General features: G+C 42.8%; 1 protein-coding gene across 4 annotated transcripts in view; it reads left to right on the top strand.

Moving 5' to 3' along the window:
* Positions 1 to 13,770, top strand: part of JADE2 (jade family PHD finger 2) — a 353,612-nt gene extending 339,842 nt beyond the window's left edge. For all 4 annotated transcript variants that reach the window (XM_075344470.1, XM_075344469.1, XM_075344472.1 and 1 more), the window contains exon 12: positions 7,321 to 13,770. In XM_075344470.1, coding sequence (XP_075200585.1) covers positions 7,321 to 8,186 — 866 coding nt within the window. In that variant the 3' untranslated portion in view covers positions 8,187 to 13,770. The remainder of the gene's footprint in view (positions 1 to 7,320) is intronic.
* The last annotated feature ends 2,796 nt before the right edge of the window (positions 13,771 to 16,566 follow it).

The raw sequence follows: 16,566 nt of genomic DNA, 5'->3' as shown, positions 1-16,566 counted from the left end.
GTGATTCGAAACAGTTCCCTCTCTCTGCCGCTACAATTTTGCCCTCCTCCCCCTGATTCTTGTAGTTTCATGCTTTTACAGAATTCCTAGCAGTTTCATATAGGACATGTATGGTTATGATTAACACCCCCCCCCGTTTTTCATGTTTCCTTCCGCTTCCTCCTTCTGTGTCCCCTTTGGCCTTTTATCGCCTCTTTTCGGGCCCGTGCTCCTCGACCTCTCTCTTCCCCCTTTCTTCTTGCCCCCTGTGGCCCTCTTTCAAACCCCCCCCCCCGTCCCACCCCCCCTTTTTTTTTTCTCTCCTTCCCCCCCTTCCTCCCTCCCTTTTTTCCTTTCCCCCCTTTTTTTTCTCTTTTCTCCTCCCCCCCTTTTTTCCTTTCCCCCTTCTTTTTTTTTTTCTTTTTTCTCTCTCCTTCCCCTCCCCTTCTTCCCCCCTTTTTTCCTTTCCCCCTGTTTTTTTTTTTTTTTTTTTCTTTTTACCTCTCTCTTCTCCCTCCCTTCCTTCCCCTGAGGGGGGTGGGTCGTGGGGGGGGATTGTGGGGTGCGCATCTGAGCTGGGGTTTGTCTGTGGTTTGGGTTTTATAATGAGGCCTGGGAGGGGGGGGGGCTTCCGTCCTGGAAAGTACACGCCTGGTTTGGGTTTACGCGTCGCGGATTGAGTGACGCTTGAAAGCAATACCGAGGAATTACCGCATTTGTTGGGCTTACAGTTTGTAATCTTTGTTTTCCCTTTTCTTTTTCTCTATTTCACAGCCTAATCTTTTCTTGATTCTTGCTGCATTTCTTGCTCCTTACTCTGGTCATCTCTCTTTCCCCTTCTTCACTCCTATCCTTAGGTGTGGGACCCCAGTGCTCGGCATGACGCAACTTAATTTTGGCTCCCTTAATTGTAAAGGGTTGAATGTGCCGCAAAAGAGATCGCAAATATTTTATGCTATGCATAAACAGAGGACTCAGGTGTTATTATTACAAGAGACCCATTTTAAAGCAGGCCAGGTCCCAGTTCTTAGGGATAGATTTTACACAACATGGTTTCACAGCCCTAACCCGACTGCTAAATCCAGGGGGGGTCTCCATTGCTCTCCATAAGTCATTTGTGTTCTCCGTGGTCGACTCTTTGGTGGATCCTGAGGGTAGATTTATATTTCTGAAGCTCCAGATTGGTGTGGGTGTATATACCGTAGCTAACTGGTATTTACCCAACTCCAGACCCACTGTGGCATGCTCTTCCCTCCTGTCTCGGCTGGCGGAATTTGCAGAAGGGACTTTAATAGCTGGGGGGGACTTTAATTTCACCTTTGAACCGGCAATTGATACCTCCTCGGGGCGGCGTTTTATTTCACAAAAAAGGATGTTAGCACTAGGGAAAAAGTTGCAAGCATTACAATTGGTTGATATTTGGAGGGCACTGCATCCCACGGAGAGGGATTACTCTTATTTCTCCCCAATTCATTCATCTTACAGCCGTATAGATATGTTGTGGATTAGCCAACACGCCATGCCATGGCGAGCCCAGGCCTCCATAGGGTCTATATGTCTATCGGACCATGCACCGGTGTTCGTCCAACTCACTCCCCCAGACGGTTCGCGGCGACCATGGACGTGGCGTCTTAATGAACATCTACTTAAAGACGACTTATGTGTAGCGGAAATACGACAGGTGATGAGTGATTTCTTGGAAATTCACGCTCAGGACCAGACGGCCTTGCCGACACAGTGGGAGGCCCTTAAATGTGTGGTGCGGGGTATATTAATAAAGCATGGATCAAGACTTAAACGGGAGAGGGCCTCTCTGATTACCTCTTTGGTTCAGCGAATACAGACCTTGGAGGCGTCCCACAAAAAATCCTTATCGGCCTCGGTGTACGCTGAATTGGTGGGATCCCGGGAGGAACTTAGGGGGCTCTTGGATCAAAAATACTATGCACAGAGGGTACGTTTACAGAGATACTTATATGAACATGCAGACAAGTGTGGAAGGGCATTAGCCAGGTTTATTCACCCGAGGAAACTCACAAATCATATCCCGAAAATTAAGGACAGAGGAGGACATATGATTCAGGACCCGGTTAAAATAGCTGAAGAGTTCCGTGCCTTTTATGGGGACCTGTACAACATAAAGGGTCAGTTTACTGATATGTCACCGACGGCACTCAATAATAAGATTGAGGACTATGCCCAGCGAACTGCCTTGCCTAGGCTAGCGCAATCAGAAATTGAGACGCTGGAGTCAGATTTTACGGAAGAGGAGATATCTTCGGTTATCAGAGACACCCCAGTAGGTAAGAGCCCAGGACCGGATGGTTTTACAACTAAATTTTTTAGAATTTTTAGGGAACAAATTGTCCCCTTTTTGACACGGGTCTTTAACTCGGTGCCTGCTGGAGCATCTTTTGTTCCTCAGTCTCTAGAGGCGCATATATGTGTAATTCCGAAGCCAGGGAAGGACCCGGTTAATGTCTCCAATTACCGTCCCATATCATTGATTAATATAGATGTCAAATTCTTTTCAAAAGCTCTCGCCAATAGACTGGCACCTTTGCTTCCAAAAGTGATACACACGGACCAGGTGGGTTTTGTGGGGGGCCGAGAGGCAAGAGACAACACGAATAAGACGTTTCTTCTGCTGGCTCGGGCGAAGGCAAAGGCACTACCTATGTGTTTACTTTCCATAGATGCGGAGAAAGCCTTCGACCGGGTCAGCTGGAGTTTCATGTTGGCAGCGTTGAGACAGGTGGGGATAGGTGACAGGCTCCTTAGAGGAGTGGCCTCCCTTTATAGTACACCGACTGCCAGAATAAAGGTAAATGGGTCCTTGTCCGCGCCAATTAGCATAAAAAATGGTACCAGACAGTGTTCTCCCCTATCCCCTTTCCTATTTGTTCTCGTAATGGAGCATTTGGCTTTGGCCATTAGACAGAACCCAGATATAAAAGGGATAGAGGTGGGAGAGCATCATTGTAAAGCGGCCTTATATGCAGATGACCTCCTCCTATACATTACACAGCCCCACATATCCTTTCCCTCCTTGGTTAAGGAAATTGAGAACTTTGGACATATAAGCAACTTTAAAGTTAACTATAATAAATCAGAAGCCTTGAATTTCACTCTGCCGGGGAGGGAATTAGATCATATTGCATCCAACTTTCCTTTTAGATGGCAGACATCGGCCCTAACTTATCTGGGAGTGGCGGTACCACGGGACAGTACCAAAATTTTTCACCTCAATTACCTCCCTTTGTTGGAACGCACTGAGAGATCTTAAACAAATCGATAGACAGAAACTGTCCTGGTTTGGACGTATTAATGTCATCAAGATGGATGTTCTCCCTCGTTTTCTATAGATCTTTCAAACGGCCCCTATAGCACTACCATCGTTTTTCTTCACCAGAATACAGTCAATTATTAACAAATTTGTGTGGGGAGGGAGGAGCTCTTGGGTGGGGAGGAGAGTCTTGAGTAGAGGTAAGGGAGAGGGGGGGGCAGGGTTGCCAGACTTTAAAAAGTACCACAAGGCGTCTCTTCTGCTGAGACTAATGGATTGGCAATTTAATAGGAGCACTAAACAATGGGTGAGTCTGGAGCAGGTTTGGTCCGAAACGCCCCTGCGGTTCCTCCCGTGGATCACACCGCTGCGGAGGGGACGGATAGATGGAGAGGCGGAGTTTCTCAGGGCATCCCTGAGGGTCTGGGACGTTGAGTGCAGGCGGGGATCTCTCAAGGGGTCCTGGTCCACTCTCACCGCTTTTCTCTAACCCGGAGTTCCCCCCAGGGATGGGAGTCGAGCGTTTCTTAGGTTGGAGGAGGGGTGAGGACACACGGATAGCCCAGACTTTGCACGGTTTGGAAGTACCCCCATTTTCGGCCCTCTTGCTCCCAGAGGGTCGGCATCCAACGGCTTGGCTGGAATACCTTCAACTTAGGTCCTTCTTGATGGTTGACAACAGACTTGGGCTTTTTGCGGCTCAGCCCACAAAATTTGAACAATTGTTTTTGCGGGAGGATTCTCCCGGGCATCTCTTGTCTCTGGTTTACTCCTTCCTGATTACAGAGGCGGACATGGGAGACCTTAAATATATCGAGAAGTGGAATAGAGATTTGGGGACTTTCATTCCTGAGGAGGACTGGAAAAAGTCCTTTATCCTCCCTCATAAATTTTCCATCGCCTGTGCAGCACAGGAAAAAAATTATGAGATTCTGACCCGTTGGTACAGGTGCCCGGATACTCTACACGCAATATTTCCCGGGGTCTCAGATAACTGCTGGAGGTGCGGAAGGGAAAGGGGGACAATGCTGCATATCTGGTGGGACTGCCCATTGATACAACCTTTCTGGAGGTCCGTGTTCAAAGCATACGCTGTGATTTGCAGAGAGCAGTTGGTGGGTTCCCCTCAGATGGCGCTGCTTTCAATTCTCCCGGGATCGTTTAAATCACAGAAAGATACTGAGATACTGTCTTACGGCGGTACGCATGGTGATCCCGAGATACTGGAAATCGACTGGGGTGCCATCTGTGAGGGAGTGGTTTGCGGAGATGGCCATCATCCACAGGATGGAGTCCCTAACGGCAGAAACCAATGACTCAGTGTATACATTTCTTAGGATCTGGACCCTGGCTCTTGATTCTCTACCATTTCAGAACCTTATTGGTAACGCATGATGCGTGTTACGTTAGTCCAATGTAGCGGCCCGAGTACTGGGGAAGTAATCCCTACCATGCCTTCCCTCCCTCTCTTTCTGTTGCTTTTCTCTCCCCCTTTTCCTTCTCTTCTTTTTCTTATCTTTCCCCCTTGCTACTTTCCTTTCTCTCTAGTTCTCGTTAAATCTTCAAATTTTTTCCTTTTTTCTTTTTTGTTTTCGGCAGTAGCCTCACTTTGTTTGAGGTGTAGTTCTCAATTGGAAGGAGATTGTCTGTATTATAAAAGGTGGTTACATGTCATATGCGTGCCTTATGATAGTAAGAGAAGGGGTGTTAGTTAGGATGTGGCTTATACTCTTCTCTGTAAGTTGACATGAAGTAATCACGTATTTGAAAATTCTTCTTTCTTTTTCTTCCTGTAAATTCTCTTGTTTACTTTAATAAAGAAAGATTAAACATAAAATATATTTACTTAGAAAATTGTTGATGTGTTCTATACATATTTCCCCCACTGTATCATTTTTATTTAAATAATCATCAGACAACCTCTGAATATATTTTCTTTATGAAAACTTGAATTGTAAAGCACCTCACTGTTCAGCACGAGTGGGATCCAAACTTATCGGTTGTGGAATCCCAGCGTGCTTAGCGTCCTACCAAAACCCTCCGCTGCAGCATAGGTGGTCATGAGATTTCCCATGTTTGGCTAAATAACAACTGCCTGTGCATTAAAGTAAAAGTTACCATTCTGTAATTGTTATTTTCTGAAACCACGTAAGATATTTCAACAAAAGATTTAGCCTGTAGATGGCAGTTAAAGGGAACCTGTAAGGTGCAATATTCACCTAGAACCACGAGCAGTTCTGGGTGCATATTGCTAATGTCTGCCTAACCGTCCCTGTATACACTAGCATAGATAAAGAGATCTTCCTTTATAATATGCTAATGAGCGCAGGGACTAATCGCAAGGGCGTTACTTCCCTTGGCTAGTCGGCCCCCTTAGCATGTTAGCACTCCCTTGTGGGCGTGCTAATATACTAATGAATGCGCAGCGTCGGAGGAATGGTCGATCTCACCTCTACAGCCACCGATGGTTTTCTCCTCAGTGCGCACAATCAGAACGTCCCCGGACTTCCAGTCATGCGCAGTACACCAGTTTGAAGCCACACCTGGCTTCATAGTACATATGACTGGAAGTCCGGGACTTTTGATCATGTGCATTGAGCCAAAATCTAGCTTCCGGCGCAGTGATAGCAGAGAGCGGTGAGATGAGCATGCGTCTAACGCTGCGCATTCATTTACATGTTAGCACGCCCACAGGGGCATGCTTATATGCTAAGGGGGCCAACTAGCCAAGGGAAGTAATGCCCTTGCAACTAGTCGCTGGCCTCATTCGCATGTTATAAAAGATCTTTAGAAATAATTTTTCTAAAGATCCCTTTATCTATGCTAGTGTATACAGGGACGGTTAGGCAGGAATTAGCAATATGCACCCATAACTGCTTGTGTTTCTGGGCGCATATTGCACCTGAAAAGTTCCCTTTAAGGGGGTTTTCCCATAAACAAATGTACCGTAATTTTAAAGTTAATTTTAATCAATAGATCTTGGATGAATATAAAAAATGTCCCTGTGCTAATGTGTCCCTGTTATGTACTGTGTAATGGCTGTACAGGGATATGGTCTTATCATACCACAAATCCTGTGCCAGGGAGGATGCAAAAGTGTGTATAAGATATTAGAGCACGGATCATAGCGGTTTCTTTTTGTGAGGTAAAACATTTCACCGTGTGTTTTGTTTGTTTTTTTTTAAATGTTTTACCACAAAGAATTATTTGCGATCCCATGCTGTAATGTCTGGAGCTGTGGTATGATCAGTCCGTGTCCCTCTACAGTAAGACACGGCCATTACAGAGTACAAAGCAGGGACACATATATAGGATTATCTCAGCACAGGAATATTTTTATTAAATACATCAAATTGTGGAACTTATTATTATTCCAAGGTCTATTGATTAAAATTAACTTCGTTCATGAGAAAACTTCTTTAATTCTTTATCATTTTTTTTTATTGTACATAAATAACCCTCTGGGAAATTGAAAATCACTACTATTATGTTTTAATATTTGGACTTTTTAAAAAAAAAAAAAAAAAGTTCGGGTACTTCACTTGCGCCAGCATCGCTGTGCTCAAGAACACTCTGCACTCAGCCGAGTGCGAGCCGCTTGCAGTGTCTGAATGGCTCGCACTGGGGGCAATAACAGCGTGTTCGGATGTAGGGTGCACCAAACAAAAAAAATAAATGGAAAATCCTCTCCAAGCCGCCCTCGGAAGTGTTCATTTTATGGCTGGCTGCATGTGGGAGCAGACCACAACTACCAAATTAGTGACTTTCATTGGGTTTCAGGTCTAGTCCAAGTCTCAAACCGAACTTAATTTAAAGTTCAGCTGAACCCACCGAACCGAACTTGCACGTCCGCACATCTCTAATTTTTACTAGTGTCTGTTCCTACTCACGTCAATAGTCTATTCAATATATAATGTGTGCTTAATATTCGGAGCTGCACTACTGCCTTAAGCTCTATCGACTCGTGTGTGTTCTTACTTTAAAAAAAAAAATGATTATGATTCAAAGTGTTATAAGATAACTTGATGTCTTTTGTTCTTTTTTTCCTCTTACAGATCTGACATCATCATTCCCAATTGACGGAACATTTTTTAGCAGCTGGTTGGCTCAGCCAGTTCAAATCACCACTGAGAACATGACAATGACTCAATGGTCTTTAAATAATGGTCACAGGGAGAATGATGCCTCTGGTCTTCTCTCTGAAGAACTATTACAAGATGAAGAGACCTTGTTAAGCATCATGATGGATAACTCACTCAAGTCTCCTCTCAAACACATGGAGACTGTAAGGAAGGTGAAAAGCAAAACGCGAACAAATGGAAAGAAAAAAGCTCTCAGAAACAGCCATGGCACCATTACACAGGATGACCAACTTGCCCTGTGGAATGATTTGAAGTGCTTGACAGAAGAGGCAAAAATGCCTTCTAGCCACAGACCCAACAGAACTGGAAAAGGATATACCAAGGTACAAGTGGAAAGAAGAGGGCACAGTGAAAAAAAACCCGTAAAGAAAGGTTCTGCGCCTTCAACTGGGTCGAAGACCAGTGACTCACAAAACTTTTCAGATATCAGTAAAGTGGACAATGGGGATATTTCTGTAAAATATGTTCAACCGGAGTCTAATTCTCTTGCTAAAGTGCCTGACTCACTAGGTTGTGCAAAGTCAGTGGTGAGATTTCGATTACCAAAGGGCAGAAAGGCCAGTTTGGGGTCACACAGTGAGAATTCTGAAAGGGCAAATGGACTTCAAGTAAAAGAAATGCCCAAAGCAAACTCCCATTTAGACGTAGAAACTGATGGCTACTACTCAGATGTAGAAATGACTGACTCTGAGGAGGAATCAAGTCAAGGAAGAACACAGCTTAAGCAGTTCGATCCCTCAAGCGATGACATTGTCCGAATGAGTATTTTGGCATCATAATTTTCCAGCTGAGAAGAAACAGAAATGTTTCATGATGCCTAAACCTTGATATGACTGCCATGTACAACTTTACCTTGCCCTCAGCAGAGTTGTCTGTCATATGTATATATAATGTGTTTTACATATACCCACATATATGTAAAACGTCTTTCCAGCACAGTTGTCTTTCTCTACCTGTAGTCATATTTAAGCCTCACAGACATAGTTAATTGTACTGTAGATGTCCCTTTGTAGCTAACGTGCATTTCCCAGTTAAATGCAAGCATGTGCATCAAGGGACCCGTGCTTCTTGTTCCACGGCGGGCCATCAAAGGATGGCGTGGCTACAGCTGTATCGGTAATGGGCATTACATTTATGACAAGACACAAGTAGTTCGTGAGTTTGACTTTCTCTCATTATCATTTAATGATATGAAACATTTAGTAAAATAAGCAAATTGCTACTAGTAGTTTAAAGCACAAATACATTGCTTATTTGAAGAAAGCACTTATTATATGTAGAGGAAGGCAACTTTTGCTATTGTAAAGGTTTATATGAACTCATTATCTTCCGTCCAGGGCTTTTTTTGTTGGCCATGAACAGACATAAAACAGCAGAAGTGTGCAGCACTATGAGCCAGCCATGGCTCTCCTTATCAATACATCTGCTGCGTCTGGTAGTGGAATATGCAAACAGCTATTGGAAGATATTGACGTTAAGCCCTCTAACAGTTGGTTGGATTTACTTGCTCAGGTGGACATACTAGGCTTCACCTCTGTGGTTAGGCCAAGATTGGAAAATGTAGGCATTCGTTTTGTAACAAAATATTTTAAATGAACCACATTTGGTCATAAGGGAGAACATACACCATCTACACTGGGAAGCGAAGTATTAGGGTTCTCACGCGATTCATTATTATGTATTTTATTACAAAAACTGTAAATTTCATAAAATAATAATGGGTGACCTATGACACTCTTCCTGTTGTTGAGCTATCTCTCTTATGATGTAAAGCTATGTCATAAGAAATTTAGTTCAGTTAAGCCCACCATACACATAGATGACTGTCAACTGAACGATGGATATGGTGATGGTTTGGCTGACAGCCATCTTGGCCGGTTCTCCCATGCACAAAAGAGCTTGTTCCATGAGAGAGCAGCTGCCAGTCATGTCTTTCGACAGCTTATTTCTAGGAGATAATATGATCAGTCGAGATCAAACATGCAGATTGATATTCTCCCCGACAATCAATTGCCCAGGGTTCCCATGCACATGAGACTGTCAGTTGAACCCGTCCGTATTGGTAGATTCAACCGACGTGGGTTTAATGTGTATGGGGGGCTTTAGGGTGATAAGGTTCAACCCACAGAAATGCCTAACAAAACAGAATGAATGCTTTCATCTCCATTGATAATTAATTTTTCAGATTTTTGTTTTTCACTCCCTACAAAAAACAGTTTTTAGGTTTTCTTGTTCAGCACAGGGGGCGCGCCACAAACACTATAAATGCACTTACTATTTCAATTATGGAATACCTACAGATTATCAGAAGAGAGTAATGATCGTGTATCCAGTTGCATATAGTATACATTTTCACTAAAACTGATCTCTGAGGAACATTATGCAAAGGTCTTGCAGTTATTTAATGATTTGGGACAGTTTAGACAGCTTTTCTGATGGCGTTTTATCCCAAACCCTCTTCACAAGACGTGATGCAGATGATGTATTGCACTGTACATAACCTGTGGCATCTTGAACTTCCATCACAATGCTGACTTTTAGTGGCGCTTCCTAGTTACTCAAGGAACAGAGTAGCTCCTCCGCTCCAAATACAGCTCTGTCCTACTCAGCCGAGGGACTACGTATAGTCCTTACTGTACAGATTCCTTACTGATTACTACCCGAGTGCTATAAAGCTGTATTTATTGAGATGGAAAATGGACCCCTTTGTGCTAATGTACCATTATAACATAATAAACCAAGAAACTGAGAGGTCATATAGCGCTTCCAATTCCGAAAACCCTTCTTACAATGAGCATTCACTTTAAGGGTCATGTTGTAATTGTGAAATGTTCTTGATCATTTCACAGGGCTAGCTCCAACTACCAGCTTCAAACATTGTTTCTTATTGTATCTGTGTTGGCTTCAGATGTATAGATGTACATGTCTCAGGTCCTTACCTCGTTTGCACTTCAATTTTTTGAGAGATCTGTAAAAATTCAAGTCATGGATTTTGTGTAACCAGTTTGTGCTCTACAATCCAGTGATGTTGTAAAAAAAAAAAATGACCCTATTATTGCATAGTACTAGTGATTAATTTAGTATGTGATACAGATTTTGTTCCTTCGCGGGAAGGAAGATATCATTTTTGCCTTTGCTAACATGTATAGGTGAACTCTGCTGTCAGGAGGCCCCAGCTTTGAGAGCAGCAAGAATATCTATGACTGTCAGCAGTACACGTATGTGTGTATATATAACTATATATACACATACATACACACATATAACAGTCTGTTGGTTTCTTTTTACAGCGACATAACAAAAAATTCAGCGTCCGTGTCTAATGGGGACTATTAGCTCATCAGCTGCCACACGACTTATTTAGTCCCTCCTAAGCCTTAAAAAGTAAACCCTTATTTTTCAGTGATAACCAGACATGCACTTAATCGTCTCATTCCACCATTGAATGGTCACTAAAATATTTGATATATTTCAATTAGTGTGACTCCAGGGTGAGCTCAGGGAAAACCACAGGTCAAATAAACAGTAACAGCAAAAACTGCAAAACACATGGCTTTTCTGCAGCCCAAAAACCTGTAGCTTTCCACGAAAGCAAAGGATGCACCAGATACGCCGTATATCGTGAAAATTCACTCAACAGATGCCAAAGAATGCTTGTATGTGACTAAGAATTACATCACACAGATATGGATCTAAAGCGGATATTCGAACACAAACAGCAGTTGTTGCAAACTTGGATCATATGAGCTCACAACACCCGACGATACAAGTTTACTATAAGGGAGACGTGAAGTCTGTGATGACTGCGCCTCCTATCGGATTACATAAAACTCACCCACAGCTTTATTTTATCAGCAACCATACCAGCAGCTTAAGGGGTCACATCTGCCCCCTTGTCAAATATGTCATCTCCACAATTCTTATCTACAGATATACTAACCTAATAAACCAGCCAATGCTTCGGATCAGTATAACATGAGTTATACCCTTTACACTGACATTGTTATGTAAGAAGTCAACTAAACATGCAGGATCGCGACAAATTTAAGTGACTGTTAATGACTCACAGAATTCACCAAGGTTGGAAAGCTCCATGAAGCTCCTGTCTTCATTGGTGATGGAGCCAATGAAGGGCATGTGTGTTAAAACAATGTTAAATACAGTGTAGGACTAGTTGAACTTTACATGCTTGGTAGTTTATAGATACAGTTACTAGTATAGATTCCAAACCAATAAGTAATATGCTGCATTTAATTGTTCTTGCTTCCGTGTGCTTCAGTTAAACAATGGTTAAGATATATCCACAATCCACCGCTTTATGCTCGTAGTGTTACTTGCCTGGTCAATACAGGAAACAAACATTCTAAGAATTTCTTTAAAGAACAACTGGCTGACAACATGATGTGTCGTCACAAAGGGGACTATTCTGTTCATAAAGAAGTGGGCCAAAGATGCTAATCTCATTAATCCTGAAGGTTCCAGATGTGCCTCTTGTTACTTGCTCAAGTATTTCACAAACTAAAGGTTTAGCTCATATGTGACTGCCTCTAGTGTATGTTAGGACCAAATTGGAACTACGGTTCTTGAATTAAAAATATTCCAAGACGATAATGTATATGTTATATACCCTCGTAAGGATTTTACAATGTAAATTAACGTTGGCCAAATCTGAATCAGTATGGGGACTTTCAATTCTACCCAACAGATTGGCTGGAAACCTGGAGAAGTTATGTGGAATTCTACGTCTTTGTTCCCATGAGTTATAGACCACCAGAGATGTCTGGCAGCAGCTCAGCCTTTAATTTTCTAAAGGTCTGATCCTTTACTTGCCCAATATCTGTATTGGAAAAGTCAGGAGGTCACATATAAATTAGATGGCCGGCCAATTTCCCTAAAATAGGTTTTGGCAACTTTTATCTAATGTGTATGGGGCCATAATACTGTACCTGTTGCAGGCCTTTATTTTCATTTTGAGCAGGCAGCATGAGGTTATGTGTTAAAGGGGTTGTCCACTGCCTGGAACAACCCCTTCTCATTCCCTTTGTTCGTCCCCATAAAAGTCAATAATCCTATACTCACCTCCAGTGTCCCCGAGGTTCCAGCGGTGTCTGAAACAGTGTTCCCGGGGCGCATGTGACGTTATGACACGCAGGCCCCACGACCATTCAGCGCCCAGCGTCTCCCCGCCATTGGCCATTTGAGAAGGATATAAGCACTGCGCTGACTTCCTGCTCAAAAGTCCAAAGGCGAGGAGGAGAAAGCCGACACTGATCTGTCGCGGGGCCCACATGTCATAAGAATGTCACGTGGGCCCCAGGAACACGGCTTCAGACTTCGCTCGAACCGCGTCCACTCCGGAGGTGAGTATAAGGTTATTTATTTTTATGGGGGCGAACAAGGAGAATGAAAAGGGGTTATCCAAGTAGTGGATATCCCGTTCAATGGATGATGTGTGGTAGATCATAACTTTATATCAAAAATGTTTAATTGAGATATGTTTACTGATATGTATATATTTGAGGAACCCTTAAGCACTTACTAATCGAGGTCATGGATTTCACATTTGTTCTTCCTATGATTGACGTAGATTGGTGAAACAAATCTGTGAGTCTTTGGATAGTTAATAGTTCACAATTGCCCACATTTACACATAGCCCAGTTGTAGTATTTCATGACCATTAAACTAATTAGTAGCACATTAGGAATTTTTACGACTGTCTTCATTTGGATAAAAATCAATTTCTACTTGTCAAACGTAAGATTTGTTCATACTGCAATCAGCTTTGTATCCCTGGCGAAACATCATGGAATTTCCAATTGTTCTTTAAAGAAAATTCTGCCTACTTTCTCCATTGTACAAGTAAAACAATATCACATCAGATGCAGAAACTTATATGAATGTCACAGGAGGACAACACTCCTGTCTTTGTTTTATAAGAAAAATAAAAGTGATGTGCCATTTGTTAATATAAAGAGAAATATTGAAAATATATTGAAAAGAGCAATTATAAATTATTTTTGGCTTATGTTGCAATATTTATTTTCTTGTATTAGAAATTCCTTTGTAGACGGAAAAAAAAATGTATTTTTCATTAATGCAAAGACCTATTTCTCCTTTTTGTACATTTTCCATGTTAGGCAATCCTTACAGCAATATAATATATGGAACTTGTTCAGTGTTACTGTATATGCATGCAGTTTGTGTTGCTTGCAATAGTTTTGTCAGCCATTGTTTTCTTCTTGTTTAGAGTTCAGCTTTTGCTTTAAGACACATGGGACCACAGCCCATTGCTCATGAGAACTCTTTTTGCGTTCCTTCAATGTGATTGCAAATGCAGTTAATAAAGCAATGTTTTATGTGTACATGTGACTAGTGTCATTCATATAGAACAAGAACGTGTCATGTACTTTAGGTTATAAATATATATTTGGAACTGTTATGTTTAGGAATATAGATTTTTGTTAAATGGAACCTGTCACCAGGTTTTTCCCTTATAAGCTGCGGCTACCATCAGTGAGCCCTTGTATACAGCATTCCAGAATACTGTATATCAGAGCCCAGGCTGCACTGTATAACGTAAAAAAACACCTTTATTATAGTCACCTAGGGGGCAGTCCGGTCCGATGGGTGTCACTGCTCTCGGTCTGGCACCTCCTCCATCTCGAGCCATCACCGTCCTCCTTCCCAGCCCTGTATGCATGGCGCATCCTGTGTAATTCAGAGAGGACTCCATTGCATTCCTGTGTATGCGCACTTTGATTTTCCTGGCTAAAGGCCACTTCACACGCTGCGATATCGGTACCGATATCGCTAGTGTGGGTACCCGCCCCCATCTGTTGTGCGACACAGGCAAATCGCTGCCCGTGCCACTCAACATCGCCCGGACACGTCACACGTACTTACCTGCCCGGCAAAGTCGCTGTGACCGGCGAACCACCTCCTTTCTAAGGGGGCGGTTCGTTCAGCGTTACAGCGACGTCACAGCTGCGTCACTGAACTGCCGCCCAATAGAAGCGGAGGGGCGGAGATGAGCGGGACGTAACATCCCGCCCACCTCCTTCCTTCCGCAAAGCGGCCGGAAGGCAGGTAAGGAGAGGTTCCTGCGGTGTCACACGGTGTGATGTGTGCTGCCTCAGGAACGAGGAACAACCTCGTTACTGCTGCAGTAACGATTTTTGAGAATGGACCCCCATGTCACCGATGAGCGATTTTGCACGTTTTTGCAACGATGCAAAATCGCTCATAGGTGTCACACGCAACGGCATCGCTAATGCGGCCGGATGTGCGTCACCAATTCCGTGACCCCAACGAGTTCGCATTAGCGATGTCGTAGCATGTAAAGCCCCCTTTAGGGCAGAGCAGAGTACTATAATGCGCAGACTTGAGAAAAGGTCAAAGACGGCCTGCGCATGCGCACTACAGTACTTTGATCTGCCGGGCAGATCAAAGTGCGCAGGAGCACAATGGTGGTCTCTCTATGAATAACACAGGATGCGTCATGCACACAGGACTGGGCAGGAGGACGGCAATCTCACAAGATGGATGAGGCACCAGACCGAGAGCAGCAAAAACCATTGGACTGGACCTCCCCCTATGTGAGTATTATAATGCTCCTTTTTACATTCTACAGAGCGGCCTGGGCTCTTATATACAGTATTCCAGAATGCTGTATATAAGGACTCACTGGTTGTGGCCGCAACTCATAAGGGAGAAACCTGATGACTGGTTCCCTTTAAGAGTCCAACGATCATGAGATAATTGTATGTCCCACTACTTGGATCCCAAAAACCCTATTTGAGGAATTTATTAAGTGTTGTACATCAGTTTCCTGGATTATAAAAGTAACCAATTGTATGAAGAACCTCTAGTTGGCAAAAATAAATAAATTATTTATAGATAGATAGAGATATATATATATCCTGTCCACCGCCATTAACTTGAGAACGGCGGCAGCTATAGGCATAGAAGTCGTGTCTAGGTATAGTAAAGTATCCATGCGCTACGCAATGAAACCACCTATAGCGCCACCTGGTGGAAAACAACGGAGTTAGCATTTTTATCTCAAAAACGGAACGAGATAGAGAAAAAAAGTGAATTACAAAGTTGTAGGGCATCATCAATTCAATGCGAATCGACACCTTGCATACAGAAATGCTATGATTAGAACGTGTAAAACTCACAAGGCTGCGGACATGAAGCGATACCTCATGGAGACCTTCCTACAAGTCATTGGGTATGGGTGGCTGCGTGGAGTGGCTTCCATTAGACTTCTTTCTGTGAGGTCACATCAAACAGCAGATGTATGCGACCCCTCCACCAACATTGGAGGACCTACGACGACTTATCACAGATGCTTGTGCAAACGTGTCACCTACCATATTGCACAACCTGCAGCAAGATACAGTATGCTGTCCAGAGTCCAGATGTGCATTGCAGCTGACGGTGGCCACTTTGAGCATCAAAGTTAAATGAGCGCCATATGGGTGACCAGCATTCAATGTTTTGGGGGTGGGGTCATGGGTTTCATATTATAGCATTTCTGTGTGCAAGCTGTCGATTCGTATTGAATTGTTGATGCCCTACAACTTTTTAATTCACTTTTTTTCTCTATCTTGTTCCGTTTTCGAGATAAAAATGTTAACTCCATTGTTTTCCACCAGGTGGCGCTATAGGTGGTTTCATTGCATAGCGCATGGCTACTTTACTATACCTAGACACCACTTCTATGCCTATAGCTGCCGCCGTTCTCATGTTAATGGCGGTGGACAGGATATGGGTGGACACACTGTGTGTGTGTGTGTATATATACAGTGTGTGTGTGTATGTGTATATATATATATATATATATATATATGTATATGTATGTGTATGTATATATATATATATATATATATATATATATATATATACATATATATATATATATATATATATTGCATTTTCAAGGATCTCACCCCTCTTTTTTTTCAAAAATGTGGTTAATATTTATCTGAAAAGGGGAAGCCAATATGACTTGAGTAATTTTCTAAATTTTCATGCTACAAAATTATGAAAATTATTTAATTTCTTAACTGGCAAAGGTTTTAGTTTCTGGTATATTCACAGCCAAAAGATGTGTCAAATTTATTAAGAGATGCACTTAACTAGTGGGATTTTGA

This window comes from Anomaloglossus baeobatrachus, chromosome 4 (assembly GCF_048569485.1).
Source record: "Anomaloglossus baeobatrachus isolate aAnoBae1 chromosome 4, aAnoBae1.hap1, whole genome shotgun sequence".
Lineage (NCBI taxonomy): Eukaryota > Metazoa > Chordata > Amphibia > Anura > Aromobatidae > Anomaloglossus > Anomaloglossus baeobatrachus.
The sequence above is the reverse complement of the archived record's forward strand: the minus strand, read 5'-3'. Positions and strand labels throughout refer to the sequence as shown.